This window comes from Madurella fahalii, assembly GCF_045866475.1.
Source record: "Madurella fahalii IFM 68171 DNA, scaffold_3, whole genome shotgun sequence".
Classification (NCBI taxonomy): Eukaryota; Fungi; Ascomycota; class Sordariomycetes; order Sordariales; genus Madurella; species Madurella fahalii.
In genome coordinates this window covers 4,803,432-4,819,234 of record NW_027263973.1, presented here as the reverse complement: position 1 = coordinate 4,819,234, position 15,803 = coordinate 4,803,432, and the positions used below count along the sequence as shown (strand labels likewise).

The 15,803-nt window shown below is 57.4% G+C and overlaps 5 protein-coding genes across 5 annotated transcripts; 1 reads left to right on the top strand and 4 right to left on the bottom strand.

Annotated features, from left to right (window-relative positions):
- Positions 1 to 5,596, bottom strand: MFIFM68171_06791 (uncharacterized protein; the record flags this gene model as incomplete). Its single annotated transcript, XM_071062211.1, has 2 exons — positions 1 to 3,518; positions 3,568 to 5,596. 2 exons carry the CDS (start codon positions 5,594 to 5,596, stop codon positions 1 to 3), a joined length of 5,547 nt encoding a protein of 1,848 aa, XP_070918312.1.
- Positions 5,597 to 6,882: 1,286 nt separating this feature from the next.
- Positions 6,883 to 9,313, bottom strand: MFIFM68171_06790 (uncharacterized protein; the record flags this gene model as incomplete). Its single annotated transcript, XM_071062210.1, has 2 exons — positions 6,883 to 8,724; positions 8,786 to 9,313. 2 exons carry the CDS (start codon positions 9,311 to 9,313, stop codon positions 6,883 to 6,885), a joined length of 2,370 nt encoding a protein of 789 aa, XP_070918311.1.
- A 1,303-nt stretch (positions 9,314 to 10,616) lies between these two features.
- On the bottom strand, positions 10,617 to 11,729 carry MFIFM68171_06789 (uncharacterized protein; the record flags this gene model as incomplete). The annotated part of the gene is made up of 1 exon (XM_071062209.1): positions 10,617 to 11,729. One exon carries the CDS (start codon positions 11,727 to 11,729, stop codon positions 10,617 to 10,619), a length of 1,113 nt encoding a protein of 370 aa, XP_070918310.1.
- Positions 11,730 to 13,614: 1,885 nt separating this feature from the next.
- On the bottom strand, positions 13,615 to 14,151 carry MFIFM68171_06788 (uncharacterized protein; the record flags this gene model as incomplete). Its single annotated transcript, XM_071062208.1, has 2 exons — positions 13,615 to 13,689; positions 13,762 to 14,151. 2 exons carry the CDS (start codon positions 14,149 to 14,151, stop codon positions 13,615 to 13,617), a joined length of 465 nt encoding a protein of 154 aa, XP_070918309.1.
- Positions 14,152 to 14,746: 595 nt separating this feature from the next.
- On the top strand, positions 14,747 to 15,796 carry MFIFM68171_06787 (uncharacterized protein; the record flags this gene model as incomplete). Its single annotated transcript, XM_071062207.1, has 1 exon — positions 14,747 to 15,796. The coding sequence occupies one exon, from the start codon at positions 14,747 to 14,749 to the stop codon at positions 15,794 to 15,796; it is 1,050 nt and encodes a 349-aa protein (XP_070918308.1).
- Positions 15,797 to 15,803: the final 7 nt, after the last annotated feature.

Here is a 15,803-nt window from a genome sequence, read left to right as displayed (position 1 = left end):
CTAATCCAGCTCCCCAGTGATGTACCCAATCTGCCTCCTCTGATCCACCCCGCCGCTGGCCAATCTCGCCGCCAACCTCTCCTGGCCCTCGACCAACTTCTTATGCTCGGCGATCCGCTTCACGGTCCGCGCGTCGCTAGCCGCATCCATCTTCTCGATGGCCTCGCGCTCCCTGATGCGGACGGCGCTCAGCGCCTTGGCGTTGGCCTCCCTGTTCCGGCCGACTCGCTCCTCCCACTCCAGCATGCGGCCCTGCTTCTGCTCCTCCATCTGGAGCTCGGCCTCGGCCACCAGCCGCGCCCGCGTCAGGCCCGCCTCGGTCAGCCGCTGCTCGTGGTGGATGGCCGCCTCCCGCTCGGCCTTGCGGCGCTGCAGCTCGGCGGCAAAGGCCGATTCCTCGGCCGCCTGGCGGTTGTGGATGGCGGTGAGCTCGTCGTCCCTCTGGCGTCGCGCGCGCGCGTCCTCGAGCTCCGCCCGCGCGAGGAAGATCTGGTTGTGGATGGACGCGATCTCCTTGGTACGCGCGAGCGCGATGGCGTGCTCCTCCGACTCCTTCGCGATCCGCTCCTCCCTCGCACGGCGTTCGCGCTCGGCGCGGAGCAGCTCGGCGGGGAGGTTGACGGCGCCCTCGGGCTGCGGGCCCTCGTTGGCGTAGTACACGTCGATGGCGCGGTTGGCTTTCAGGAGCTCGAGGAGCTGCGAGCCGGCGTCGGACTCTGGGAGGACCCGCGCGACGTACTGTGAGGCCGAGTAGGTGTATGTGCCGTCCGTGTAGTGGTTGTAGGGTTTGTTGATGTGCTTCCATAGGCCGACCTTGAGCAAGGCGCGCGTGGTCGGGACGGGGTCCGCCGAGTTGAGCGCAAGGAGGAGGACCGATTTGCCGTCCGACTGGATGGTCAGGTCGGTGTCGTGGTTGATGAGGACCGCCATAACCTTTTCCATTTGCTTCTCCTGCGCCGCGGTGAGGGGACCAGCATGTGCAGCGTTCAGGCACAGCTCGCCGAGGGCACTGCGCCCCCCGTGTAGAGTGCTGGGGAAATCGACGTCATGGCCATACTCGAGGAGGACTCGTAGCGCCTTCAGGTTAAGGTCCCGCGCGGCGTTGTGTAAGGAACCGTCGTTGATGGACGGGTCGGCGGCAAGGATGCTCGACATCATGGAAGTGCCGAGGTCTCCGCCGAGTTGGGTGGCCATCGTCATTGGAGTATTGTTAGTGACATCCATCACGTCGACTTCAGCACCTGCGAGGATGAGTGCTTTGACGAGATCGGGCCGCCGGTGCTGGATGGCTAACATGAGTGGCGTCCTTTTGGACAAGCGCGTCTCAAAGTTGACTTTGGCACCGCGATCGATCAGAAGCTCAATGACGGCGCTGCTGACCCTCTTTTGGGGCTGGAAAAGCGCCCAGAATAGGAGGCTGACCTGTTCATCTTCTTCGACTTCGTCCATGACCCGGATCACCGTAGTTTGGTCGTGGTAATAACCGGCGTCAAGCAGCGCCTGCAAGATCTTGACTGAGCGCGGGAACGTTGAGAGGGCGCGGATAATTACCGGCTCGAACTCGGGATGCGAAAACATGACATCGAGCCTCTCCTCTCTGTCATGGTACTCGGTAAACAGGCTCATGAGATGGAGGGTGTCGGCTTCTGACAGGCTGTCGTCGAAGATGTAAGGGAACGCCATCGAAATGGCGCGAGAGTTTGGCTTCTTGTCTAAAACTTGCTGGATAAGCTCCGAGTCCGCCTTCTGCGCTGCTTTTTGGACTACTAGCCCATCGTCATAGTTTACGTCGACATTGGACCGTAGTAGGACAGCCGTAAATTTGCGGGCTACCCCGTCGTTTTCCGAGCCGTAGGCGTCGATGACCGTACCTAGAGCCAGGGCTAGGCTCTCCCCTTCTGCCCCCTTCTCCAGGAGCATCTTTGCAACTTGTAAGCCCTTATCCGATAGCCAGGCTGAGGAGGTTTCTGGAGTAAAGGCTTGCTTAAACACCCATGAGACGTCATTCTGTGGAATGTCATTTTTCAACAACAGCGCCAAAATGTCAACCAAGAGCAGCTGTGCAGCGTCCGTCAAGGTTGCGCAACCATTGGCCAACGGTGACGCGCCGTGGTCGAGTAGGAGCTCAATGAGCCTCAGGTCTGGATCGTCCTTGACTGCTCTGTTCAGGGCGATATGGATCTCTTCACAAGGGGCCAGCCCGGCTTGGAAGAGCCATTCAATGACCTGGTATCGCATATCCTTGCTTAGCTTCCGGCTCGCCCTGAGCGCCCGGAGTAATGTCGTCCGGGACGGCTTGGTCTGCCGGCCGCTCACTCGCTCTACCCCGAGTATCAGCTTCAGGCTGCCCATGTGGGCACCCCTCGTAGCGTTCCAGATAGCTTCACCCGCGTTGTAGTCGACTCTGGCTCCAAACTCGAGCAGCAGCCGTACCAGGTTCTCACCATCGTCGCCGAATTTCGCTGCCGACACCAGCTGCGCGTCGACAACCTCACCAGTAACCCCTTTACCAAGCAAAAGGCGGAAAACCTCGGCTCGCTTGCCAAGGTCCCCAACCTGGCTGGCGGCCTCGAAGCCTTTGACAAGCGTCTGTTTCTTAGCCTCAACCTTGCTGCTTAGCAGCATGTTGACAATCTCCGCTGACCCGGCCCCGCACGCCTCCACGATGGCCTGGCCTTCTTGGTGCTCGATACTAGCTCCGTGGTCCATCAACACACCACCCAGAGCGATGTCTCCGTCTGACGCGGCCGCAAGCAGAGCGTCGGAAACGATCTGGCCGGATACACCCCTCTTGAGAAGCGAGGTGCAAATCGCAACGCGTTTCTCCTTGTTGTCGAGTTTGGTAGCCTCCTGGAACGCGTCCCCAAGGACGTTCGCCGTATACTTCCTCGGGCTTCTCTCCAGCACCAGGCGCACAGCGTCCGCATTTCCGTTCTTCACAGCGGTGATGACGGCCTCGCCGTCGGCAGATTCGGCATGAGCGGCTAGGACAGAGATTAGGGGGTGGTCGCTGGGATGGGCGGTGATTGCATAAACCAAAGCCCGGTTGGCCTCTGCGCCAGGGGCGCCAGCTTCGAGGAGTTTCTGGGTGAATGCTAGACGGTCCATTGGGTCAAGAATGTTGAGGGATTGTGGTAATGCGACCGCAAGGGAGGCCGGGTTCGGTCTGGCACTGAAGAGCAAGTCCACGGTTGGAGCGTCTGCGGCTTTCACGGCGCAACAGAGCGCCGCAGCTTTGTGGGCGTTGACGTTTGCGCCAGCAGAGAGGAGCGAGCTGAGAACGGAGAGGTCACGTTTGTTGGGCGGAGTCTTGAGGAGAGTTTGCACTTCCTTGAAGAGGACAGCGTCGAGCATGTCTTTTTGTCTGGTGCGGCGAAGAATGGCATTAACTTTGGTGACCTTGGCGGCATCTGTGGGAGCCTCGGACAGGGCGTCTAATCCGCGGTAAAGTGCGTCAGGATTCGGTTTGCCGCGTTGGAGGATGAGTTCCAGTATGGTTGGGTCCGGGTCACTGACGGCTAAGTTATGTCAGCGGAAGTGATGATTAAAGGGCTTGTGTTTACATACCTAACGCAACGGGCAGGCCTTGGTTGAAGTTGGCATCCGCCCGTCCCTGTTCCAAAAGTAACGCGGCCAACTGTAGGTCTACCGGCTTGATAGGCAGTAATTGCGCCAGAGCTTCTGACACTTCGGTGCCCTCTCGGCCGGCTCCAGCCCCGATGAGCAACCTCGCCGTCTCATACCGCACCTTTTTGTCGGCCATCATCATGGCCCTCGCCATGGCGGCTGCCATGGTCTGAGGCGAGGGCTTGTTCCTGAGTAGCGTTTCTAGCAACGGCAAATCCTGGATCGTGACTGCAGACAAAATCCCGGCGCCATCATTGAAGTTGACGTCGGCATTATGGCGTAGCAGCATGCTGATGAGATTCTCGTCTCTGCGCGGAGGCTGTTCCTCAATGGCCCTCTGCAACATAGCCGAGATACAGGATCGGGAGACACCGGCGGCGAGGAAGCACTCGGCCACCTGATAGCGAAGGGGGGACTGGATGTCATGAACCTGCGGAAAGACGCGGTCGAGAGTCTCGATGGATGGTCTGCCGACTAACAGCTGTTTCACCATCGGAAGGTTGCCCATCTTGACGGCAGTACTTAGCGCAAGGCCATTTTTGTAATCGACCGAGGCCGTCTCGTGCCTAACATATACCATGCCACGAGCGCCATTGCGCCGATCTTGGGGTGAATCGGGCCGGCCGCCTGGAAAATGGGGGGTTAAGAGGAGCTCGGTGGATTGGAGGTCGCCGGCCTGCACAGCATCAAGCAAAGCATCATGCAAGTGCTTCCCAGCCGCGCCCTTCCGCAACAAGATGCTCAGCATGGCGTAGCGATCGTCCGGGGCAATCGTCTTGGGAATGCTCCCAACGCACTCGGATGCATAAACGGAGCTCAAGGTCGATGTCTCGGTCAGCAGCAGTTGCACGAGACTACTTTGCCCCCTAGAGATGGCGCGGTGAAGGATGCTGGCGTTTTGGAACTCGACCGAGGCTCCGTAGGAGACGAGCAGGTCAACCATATCGTAAAACTCGGTGGCACAAGCCTGGGAGAGCGCAAGTGATACGGGTTCGCCAGAGGCCCCGGCACAGAGCAGAGCCTCTGCGAGGGCCATTTTCTCGTTCGGGCCGATTGTTGTATGTTCGAGAAGTTGTGAGAAGCTCTCCATAACACCCCGGCCCCCGGAATTAGGGGGCTTCGTGCCTGTGAGAATGGCAAGCGCAATGTCTACCCGACACTGGGCAATTGCTGTCTTGAGAGCTTCACCCTTGTTGTATTCACCGTCGGCAGACGCTCGGCTCAACCTCAAGACGGTATGAAGACACCCCTTTCGGGAAGCGTCGACCATAGCCATCGAAAGCCAGTTGGGTGACGGTCTACCTTCCGACTGGAGGATGAGGCCGACCACGTCGTCATGACCGCCCATGATGCACATCTGGCGAAATACATCCTGGGCGTCCTGTGTCTGGGAGGTATTCGCTCCGCGTTGCAGTAGCATGTGCACCATGACGGGGTCGCCCGAGCGCATTGCGGCTGGCAATGCTGCGTCCAGGGTGAGGGGGTCCGCGTGCTGGACTAGCACGGCAACCATGTCTGTCTGGCGATTGTCTACGGCCTTTTGCAGGATCCGGCTGCGATCCATGGACTCGATGCTTCGCCTCCTCGTGAGCAAGCCGGTTTTACCCTTGGCGTTGGACACATTTACGTTCCCACCCACGTGCAGCAGCTTCGCAATGAGAGCATCGGCGACGCCCGGGGCGCCGCAGTTGGCCACATGCGTATTGAGAACCTCGAAGATCTCATGGGCTTCCCATGTTTTCTTGGTCGAGCTAAACGCCCGCTTGATGCCGCTTTGGGAATTCCTGTCCGGGTTTGCTGTCATCCGCCGTCTCTTCAGCAATTCTTCGGCGTGGAAGTCGTCGGAGGGTGTCCGGACCAGCGGGGGGCGGACGGGTGGGGCAACCGGCGGAAGCGTGTGGACCCCCCATTCGGCAGCGAGCTGTTGGAGCCGTGCCCGGCGGCCGTCCAGACCCAAAGTTGAAGCCATTGCGGATCTTGAGTTTTGTGGTCAAGGCTATGATGGACACGACCTTACCGCTGTTCGCAAAGACCTGTCATGATCCTGATTGCTTTAAGAAACCGAAGGCTAGCGGCACGGGCGCCTGAAAATACCGGCCGGTGAAACCAACTCGATTTAGAACAGGTGTCCGGGAAACTCCCTATCGCCGCCCGAGTCTATCAGAGTGCTGCTTAGCCGGGGTGATAAACTAGCTGTATTTCGAGAGCCAGCCTTTCCTTAAGACCTGCCGTCACTGCACGGCGCAGACAAGAGATCGGGTGTTGGGTTGGTGTGTGCAACCTCGAGGGTTACGTGGTGCAGTGGGTCCCTGATCGCCTGCCGCGCGTTTCGGAATTCAACGGGGATTGGCTTTTTTCGGGGGAGAAGTGCCGTGTAAATGAGTGAAACTCATGGAGCAATGCGCTGGGGATAAAATAAATATTGATAGTAGATTCTGGACGGAATGAATGAGGATGGGAAAGGCTGAGCTTGGAGCTCACAACCCGCCAAGTCGCAAAGCCATCGGGCTTGAGCTATCTCGATCCGGGAGGGGCTCAATCAATGCTCATAGTTGCACAGCCCCTGCAGGTCGCCACAAAAGCCGGCGCCAAAACCGCGGAAAATCCGGCCCTGCCAATCCGCGCCGCCCTTCAGGATCGTTGCCTCGTCCGTTCGACGCCAACACTGCTCCAACCTTCAGTGCCATACGTGGCGCGTCCTGATGTGCGATAGCTGGGAGGCACTAAATGGGAGAGGCTGAGCCGGTCGGGCATTCGTCCGTTTTCTTAGGCGATTTCGGTCCCTGGGACGAAAGCTACCTTATGTGTGCTCGCCGGGACGCGCTATGCCAAGGCCTTTTCCGCTGTCTTCGGACGACACTTTGTGCTGCTAGGCTGTTAGGTGGGCCACTTTTATTTGGGGTAGTTCCGAACTCCCGAACCGATGACATCATTGGCGGGTTTGGCAGAGGGGCATCGAATTTTTTTTATTTTTATTTTTATTTTTTGGGCTTGGACCAAAATTGGATATTTTGACCCGTCAGTTTGGCGCCATCACAAACTCTGCATTTTACACAGGCATACTGGTCCCCTTCACGTCAACTCATCTTCTCCGTTTACAGACCAACTTCTTGCATAAGCTGGAGGCAACGCCATCCGCCGCGGGCTCTCTGACAGGAGCGGCGGCTTGTCAACACAACCCGAGCGTGAAGTACACACAATTCAGATCGCTATAAGTTAAGCTAAGGTAATTAGTTGCTGCTAGTAATACAAATGTCACTCCCTGCCGTCTTCTCCCTCCCCAGGTTCCGACAATGCATCGATGGTGCCTGCAAAACCAGTCATGATGGCTTCCGTAATCCCCGTGACCATCAGCTGTTCGTCCTGTGACATGGACCGATTCCATGCCCCGTCCAGTATGAAACGCTCATTCAGCAACTTCATAATGACGGAACCCGCCTGCCTGGCGTTTTGGCAGGGCATTACGGAATAGCTTTCCAGCGCATCGGACAGCAGCTCCCGTATCGCCGTGCAGAACATGGCTTCGGAGCCGGGAATGATGGCCACCTTCATCTTGTCCCAGACACGGTGGCGCTGTGTCTCTGTCATGGCTCTCGAGGCGAACGAGCTCGCTCTGCTCCCATCGATCCTCAGGACGAGACGCTTCAGGTGGCGACTGATGGCGGCTCGGATGTCGTCGGGCTGGGCCAGGGGAACGATATCGAGGTGTCGTTGGACTAGTTCCCGCATGGTATTTGACGCCACGGGGTTGTCGATCCATTTCTGGACTCCTTGCATCCACAGCCCCCGAGCATCCTCGGTCAAGAGCGGCACTCCATCCGCCTCTTGCCTCGACAGCTCCTCGGCCTCGCTCAGTATCATGTCCACCACCCTCGTGAAGCTAATCCCCACCGAAGCATACCTGGTCTCCCTCCACACCGCCTCCCAAAGCACCGTCTGTATCGTCTCCGACACTTTGTGAATGTCCAACTCCAGCATCAGCACGTGATGCAGCGCATCCGTCGTGGTCAGCGACGGGTGCACATCATACAGCCCATCCAGGTCCGTCGCCGTGTCAATCCCCACGAACCCTTCATTGTACGGGTGTATCATGGTCACCCAGATGGGCGGGCCGTCCCAGTCCCTGACGGTGCGCACAAACTTGTCCACGATGGCGAACTCGTCCTCGCCGGCGGACCCGATCGAGATGTACAGCAGGCACCCGCCCAGATGCTTCATCAGGTAGGTGAAGACGTCCCACAGCGTCTTGACGCTCGTCGTGGCCCGCACGAACATGTCCATGTCCAGGTTGCACTCGACCACGGCGGCGGGCCGCTGCTGCAGGATCTGGAAGATGAGCGACGCGATGGCCGTGTGCACCGTCATGCCCTGCGCCCAGATCAGGTACGCGCTCGGGATGGACGGCGTCAGCCGCCGCTGCTGCGCCACCCACTGCAGCGCGTGCTGGTAGTCGGGCGCGTCGCACAGGCCCTGGCTGAGCCGCGTCCCCTGCCCCGGCGAGGCCGACGACGGGAGGTGCCGCTGCTCGACCCCGAACCACTTCTCCCAGGCCCGCGCCGTCACGCTATACGTTGCCGCCAGGGACTCGTGGTACGAGGCTTGGTCTTGGAAGCCGAGGAAGAGGGTCTGTTTGATTTTGACAAAGATGTCGGGGATCTGTTGTTGCCGCTGCGCTCCCGGTTGGAGCGGGTCGGTCGGCGGCATGGCGTCGTTGAGCGTGCTCTGGAGGTGGTTGCGGTGCAGGAAGGCGTCGAGCTGGTGCTGGGCGATGCTGGCCGTCTGCATGGCGTGGAGGAGGATGGCGTCTTTCTCGATGCACGTCTCCAGGCGGTGGATGCGCTCCATGGCGCGGCCAAACTTCTCGTCAAAGGGGCGGACGAGAGAGGACAGCAGCTTGCGGAACGTGGATTGGCGGTTGAAGTGGAGGATCACCTCCTCGAGGAAGTCGGTGACGGCAGCGTAGATCATCGAGATGAGTTCCACCATGCGGCCCGTGGGGAAGAGCTTGGCGTAGACTTCGATGCGAGAGAGGGTCAGCCCGATCTCGACCAGCATGTCGGTGACTTTGGCTAGGAGCTCCTTCTTATTCTTTGCCATCTAGTCGCACATACGCGGTGAGCCCTAATCCAATCCCGTGTCCAGACCGTAGACGACTCACCATCAGCAACAGCTTCATCCCTCCCCAGACCACGGCCAAGTAGCCGAAATCGCCAGCCTGAGAGAGCACATCAAAGACACCGTGGTAGTGATGCAAGATGTCTATTAACCGAGAGAAACGTCCCTTGTCGTCGTTTGATGATGATTCGTTGAGGAGCTCCATGGCCGTCTCGGCCAGGTCCTTCTGCGAGCTGCGCGACAGAATCGCTTCGGCATCATCGCCTTTTATGGATTTCTGTATGGATACGAATGCCCTGGCGTATGCTGTCCTCGCGCTGTCGATGTGACCAGTGAGCCGCTGACGGTCGACTTTGAAGGACGGCGACGAGAAGCGCCTCACGGCCACGTCCCATAGAAGTGGCCTGGCAGGAATCTGGTCGACGAGCCCGGCGGAAGCATGCTCGGTGACTACATCGAACGGGGAGTGGTAGATCAGAGTGCCAGCCCGTGGCGCACTCTCGTCTTCGCGATTATTGGGCGTGGGGATGCCGGGATCCATCAAGTTAAGCGTTACAACATCCGGGTTCATGAATTACTCGATTGATGGACCGTCACCGTTGGATTTAGGGGCATGATCGGCCACAACCCGGCTTAAGGACAATGGAGATGCAAAGAGAGCGAATGTGTGTGTGTGTGTGTGTATGTTTGTGCGTGCGTCTACTCGTCGCGTTCTCAAACTTGGAATGGAGGTTCGAAAGAGTTGACGAAGAAGGTAGGGATGTTAAACAGAGACGAACACCCCGCTGAAGGCTGGCTCTCAGGGGATAGGAGGGTCGGAACTCAGCCCTTCGCTTAGCAACTGATGGCTTCAGGGCAGCATTCTGTCTGGTTCCCCCGGACAGCCTCATAATTCAAGTCACTCGGCCAGCCACGCGGAATCAATACAGCAACCGATACCGGTTAGTTACTTGGCACTTCCGAGTCGCCCCGCGTCTCCATGTCCGTTATGTTCTGCATGCTTGCGAGGCTCCGCGTGGGGTTTGATCCTGGGGCAGAGCATCGTCGAATTGCAGTGGTCAGGGAGGCCTCGGCATCGCAAAACGCTCTCATCCCGCCTTCATTCTGGCCACTTTGCATCGTGCCATGCATTTTTGTGGCGCGTCTTTGGGCCTTTTGGCTCTTCCAATCAACACTCGTTGCAGGGCACCATTGCAAGGGTCCCTAGCTCTCTCAGAGCCAGCTCTGGGCCAAGCTGAACTGCGCTTGAACTGCGCTGTCACACTGCATTGCATCCGACTCGAGGAAATCCTGCCGCCGGCGAGGAATCCGAATCCCATTCGGTTCTGGGAGTCTTTATGAATCAATAATTCGGAAGCACTAGGAGAGGGGAGGAGAACTGTTTGGAAACCATGCACATGGCTCGCTCCTCGCTCCATCCCATGATTCAGCCGCACGCGTTTGGGGGACTTTGGCCGCGAGGCACTAGTAGCTCCTTTGGTGTCGTGTCGTTCACATTTAACCCACTGCGCGTAGCCCAATTTTTCACCGGAACGGGCATACTCCTCTGAGGCACTGAAACCTAAGAGACGGAGGAACCAGAAAAATTTCAGAGTTCTCCCGCTCTCATAATGCTTACAGATCGGGGGCAGCCACTGCAGAAGGGCCTGGTAATGACTTGGAGGTCCGAATCGAGGCATCATCGTTAACAGGGCATCTTGCCTTGTTCGGGTGATGTCCAATATTCGCGGCGACACGTGGACTTATGAAGCGTAGCGAAGGAGAGGTCTCACGGCGTCATCCCATGCATACTCATCCCAGGGGCTCCAGACTTCTCAGCCTCACCTCAGTCCATGGTTCATTTCCAGCATCATACCGCAACGAGTACCTGTAGGCTAGCACCATGCATAATACCCGTTGTCCTCCCAGATCACGTCCTCGAGTCCCTTCCCCTGCTTCCATCTCAGACTTGGAATGGACCCGTCCTCTCTCTCCTCAAACACAACCTGCAGCTTCGGCCCTAGATCACGCCATAACTCGGTTGCCGCCATGCTGACCTCAGCCGAGGGGCTCCAAACCAGCACCTTGGGCAACGCCCACTCCCTCGCCTCCGTCAGTGCCGCCAGTAGCAGCTTCTTGACGTCCCCCCGCTGCTTTTCAGGGCTGTCCGCCTGGCACGTGACGATCCTCAAGACCTTCAGCTTCTTCTCGCGCAGGTCATGGTCCCAGTAGATCCAGGCGGACCCGTCGTCCGTCTTGGCGCCGCGGTGCAGCACCTCCCGGCCGAGCATCGTCTTGCACACGTAGCGGTCGCGCGCAAAGTGCCACGCGAGCTGCTCGGCAGTCGGCAAGAATGCGAAGTGCGTCTTGCCGTCGCCCGCCGCCCCCTCGAGGCGGCGGAACCGCTCCCTGACCGCCGCCGCGTCCTTGCCGCACAGCGGCAGAATCTCCTTCTCGCTGAGGAATGTCGCGCTGTCGAGCGGCGGCGCGGCCAGGTCTTGCGCGAGGCCAAACAGCACCTGCGGGCTGCGGAAGTCCTTCCACCCCAGCCTGGTGTAGTAGACCCGACCAATGTCGCTGTACAGCGCGCCACACTCGGTGCGCCCGTCCACCTCCTCCTGCACCTTGCGCAGCATGTGCCCTGCCATGCCGCGCTCGCGGAAGCGCGGGTTGGTGAAGACGCTGGCGATGGAGTACGCCGCTACTTCGCGGGTTCCGTCCCGGTCAGAGACGAGGGCTTTTTTGGATGTGACTTCGCATGCCGAGACGATGGTTTCCGGGTCGTTTTTGGGGTGCAAGACCCAGTATTTAGTGCCGCCATTGGCGGAGAGCGCGGTTTGGGAGAGGGTGGTCTCGCGGCCGACGTATTCGTCAATGGTCATGGGTGGCGCCCAGGATGCCCCATTAAGCCGCCAGCAGAGGATGCGTTGGTGCGGGGTGGCCTCAGTGAAAACCACGTCGTCGGTGGTGATGAGCTCCGCGGGTTGGGGCTCTGGTTGGGCTATCATGGTGATTTCCAGGGCGCCTTATCGCGGTAAAAATGAGGTGAGTTTAAGAAGGGGCAGGCGAGGTATTGAAGGCTACACAAGCGGCCAGATATTATTCTTCGGGATGAACTTCTGAAGACTGTCTTATTTATGCCCCTGAGTTTGTCTTGGAACGGATTTAGAGCGGGTGTTGCGACATTTCACAAGATGAGTCGTAGAAACCGTATCAATTCGCGATGCAGCGCTGCAGGCACACTCGCAGGCTCACTCCCAGATCCGTTGTCGGTTGTGAGTGATGCAGCTGAAAGCGGCATGTCCTGAGGGGTAACACGGACTCGATCCACGGGCCATTGACCTGCTACCTCAGTCCGGACGAATGTCCGTTGCCACTAATGGCCAGTTGCATGCAGAGTGGCGGGGACGGCTAACCAAGGCCTGTGGCTACGGACGGATTGCCAATTTAGGCACTCGTTGCCACATGGGCTCCGTGTCGGGCAGTTTTCTCCTCAGCTCGCTTGATCGGGCTTGGGCCATTTGGAGTCTACTACTGTGGAACGTTAGGGATTACCGAAGGTATAACGGTAGGTGACCTGGAAACCCCGCGCCAGTTGTCCCAAATTAGGGGCCCTTTCACACCGAAGGTTGACTGCCAGGCTTTCTGACGAACACAAGATATCTTGTTGCGATCGGGAGGATTTTGGCCATGCCAAGAGGTAGCTGAGCGTTCGCCGGATTCTCGTTTGTATATATACACCGCTCTTTCCTTCTAGATCTCTGGGGTCTCATCAAGGCATATCAACTCTTCCTTTTCTCCTATCAACGCCGTCTCTGAGTCTCAATTCTATCCTACCGTGTATCAGACACTTATCGAAAGAATAACTTTATTGCTCCGCTTAACCTTGCCCTTGATCTCGGTTGACCTTTAGCAACTTATAAGCATCGAAAGAATTGACTGCTCCTACCCACTACACATTAGCATGCGGACCACCACGTCGTCACGCAGTCTATCATCACCCCTTCCGAAGTCTTAACTATGAGTATAACTGCTGGTGGGATTCCTCCGAAAGGAACTCAGATTGGACCCCGAGTCGATATGTCCCCTACTCATCTAAAAGAGTATTCCGCAGTTCTCGACAAAACGAATCTGCTCCTACAGCTCTCTCAGATATACTTGATGCTTTCAGCTGTCGTTGTGGTATTCATGTGGGCACGCGCCCTTGTATACGGTTGACCGGAACTGGATGCTCATCAAAGGCAGTGCCGGTGTCAAGCGGAGTAGAACCAGGGTAGTAGCGATCGTAAACTGTCGAACTCGTCGCCGATCAGGGGATCGATGAGTTACGCAACGGAGGTTACCGAGAGGACCATAGTACATTTAGCTCTTGAATGTTAAATGACTGCGAACCAGGAGTCCCGTGGAACGCATTGTGGCTTGCCAAATACTCCCCGTCTGCCAAGCATGTGCGGCGTCGCTCAAATTCCATGCGATTCCCGCATCCGACACCCTGAGTCTCTGCTCGAGGTTCTTGGCCTGGGCCATGTTCTTGCGAGAGGTTCCCGAGGATATTCACTCAGAGGATGTCGAAGAGCTAGAGGGACTTGAGCATAACGCTGATACAAAGTTCTTCGGGTGGGAGGATACCGTTTGATTGATTGGTTATGGTAAAGGAGTTGCTGTGAGCTTTCATGTTGGATTCAAGGGTGATGGAGGAACTGCCTTCAAGGTAGGTAGTGTTGAAGTTTGTGCTTGAAGTGGGAGACGGGATGTGTCCATACCTTTTTGAGCGCCTTAAGACAGGTTTTAGGTAGAGCACTCTTCTTTAACGAGACATAGGGCAATCTAGATATATTGATTTGGTGCCAGTCTAGAGCGAGCGGGACTGGTTGCGCTGGGAATGGCCCTCATTCATTCTCCCAAAAAGGACTTCAAGATGCCGACAAAGTCCTTGTACGACTCATCAATACTTCTACTACTGTCAATCTATGCCACGCAGCGTTAGATAAATTAGCTTTTTGTTGTTTGAATGAAAGCTAACAAGGAGGTGTTGCTCACCTCAACTAGAATGCCCTTCTTCTTGTAATTCTCCACGACAGCAGGGCATTCCTTCTCGTGCTGCTCATATCTCCTCACAAATAGCGACCCGTCATCAGTTCCCCGTTTCCTCGCAATGTATCGATCCGTTAGGACCTCCTTCGGGCACGAGAAATAGACGGCCAAGTCGGGAAACTCTTCAGAGCCAGATGATGCTAGCGCCTTGCGTGCCGCTTTCTCCTGCTCTAAGCTGCGCGGGAACCCGTCCAGCAAGACGGTCTTGCGTCCTTCTACCGCCCCTGCTCCGCGCGAGAGGCTGGATATGTGTGCTCCTAGGATCGGCACCAACTCATCACCAGGCAGCACCGTCCCCGCAGCGATGTGGGCGTTGATGTCCGGTCCGGACGGCATTCCTCGCAGGAGGTCGCCTACCGATACATGGTGCAGGGGATGGGTGAATTGGGGGTCGGCTACGACCTTCTTGCAGAGTGTGCCCTTCCCGGAAGCGGGGGCGCCTTCACGAGTAGTCAGCGGGATGAATACCTATAACCGACGAGAGAGAAAGCCCACCGAGGACGACGATGATACAATCAGCCAGTTGAGAGACTTGGGCGGCGTCCATCATGCATGTACTTGCTGTTGCGCGGGTATATGGCGACGGTGGCGACGACGAAGACATTGGAGAAAGGTCGCCGTAGTTGCCGAGATTTGACACGTGTAACCGCTACAAAAGAGAAGTTTCGTCTAAATGGTTGTGGTACCTGAGAAGGCTTGATTACGGGACGAAATGGTTGTGACGTGGGGATGTTTGGGTAACTTTCTTATTTTGCCAGCGCAGTCGGTGAGGCCCACAGGCTTCCGTGCGCTCTCATGCTTGTGCGCGGTGTTGCCCCGCGTCCGGGCATCTCAAACTTTTAATCACTTCAGAGTGTCTTTCCCTCTACCGAGAAGAGTCTTCTTCATTGCGCAATACGTCTGTTTCGAAGGCAGGTAACAAGTGGCAGACATGGCGAACGGAATACTCGCATCACTTTTCGGGCTACGGGATTCCCTGGTACTGGCACTCTCACTCTCAGCAGTGCTGCTTGCTGTTGCAACAGGTACCATCCCACTAGCGGTCCGGCTTGTACGCCGCCGCTTCAGCAAGTCAACGATCCCGGTCTCAGTCAACTATTTCTTCTCCCGCAAATGCAATAAAGAATGCGGCTTCTGCTTCCATACGGCGAAGACCTCGTACGTTCTCTCGCAAGATGAAGCCCACCGCGGTCTCCGCCTCCTCAGGGAGGCTGGTATGAAGAAACTCAACATTGCAGGCGGCGAACCCTTCCTATACCCGAAGTTCCTCGGGGCTATGCTCCAGTTCTGCAAGGAGAACCTGCGTCTAGAGTCTGTCTCGATCGTAACGAACGGCAGCAAAGTCACGGAGCGTTTCCTTAAGCAGTACGGCAGGTACATCGATGTCCTGGCCGTATCGTGCGACTCCTTCGAGGAGCAGACCAACATCAAGATCGGTCGCGGCGATGGCAACAATGTCGTACAGCTCTTCCGAATCCGCGACTGGTGCCGCAAGTACAACATCAAATTCAAGCTCAATACGGTCGTTTGCCGCCTCAACTACAACGAAGACATGGTCGATATGGTCTCGAAGCTGGCGCCGTTCCGCTGGAAGGTCTTCCAGGTGCTCATGGTGCGCGGCGAGAACGACTCGGAGGAGACGCTGCGGGACGTGCGCAAGTGGGAGATCACCGACGATGAGTTCGGCGTCTTTTGCGACCGACACCGCGGAATCCCATCTTTCATCCCGGAGAGCAACCGGGTCATGGCGTCGTCATACCTGCTCTTGGACGAGTTCATGCGCTTCATGGATAAAGGGAGCGGCCAGATGCGCGAGTCCGAGTCCATCCTGGACGTCGGAGTCGAGAAAGCCCTCTCGCAGGTACGTTGGGACCAGGAAGCTTTCTATGAGCGTGGTGGGATTTACGATTGGTCGAAGGAGATGTCAGTTGAGAAGCCAGGAGTTAGGGAGTTGGCCGAGAGTGGGGCTTTGGACTGGTAGGTAATGG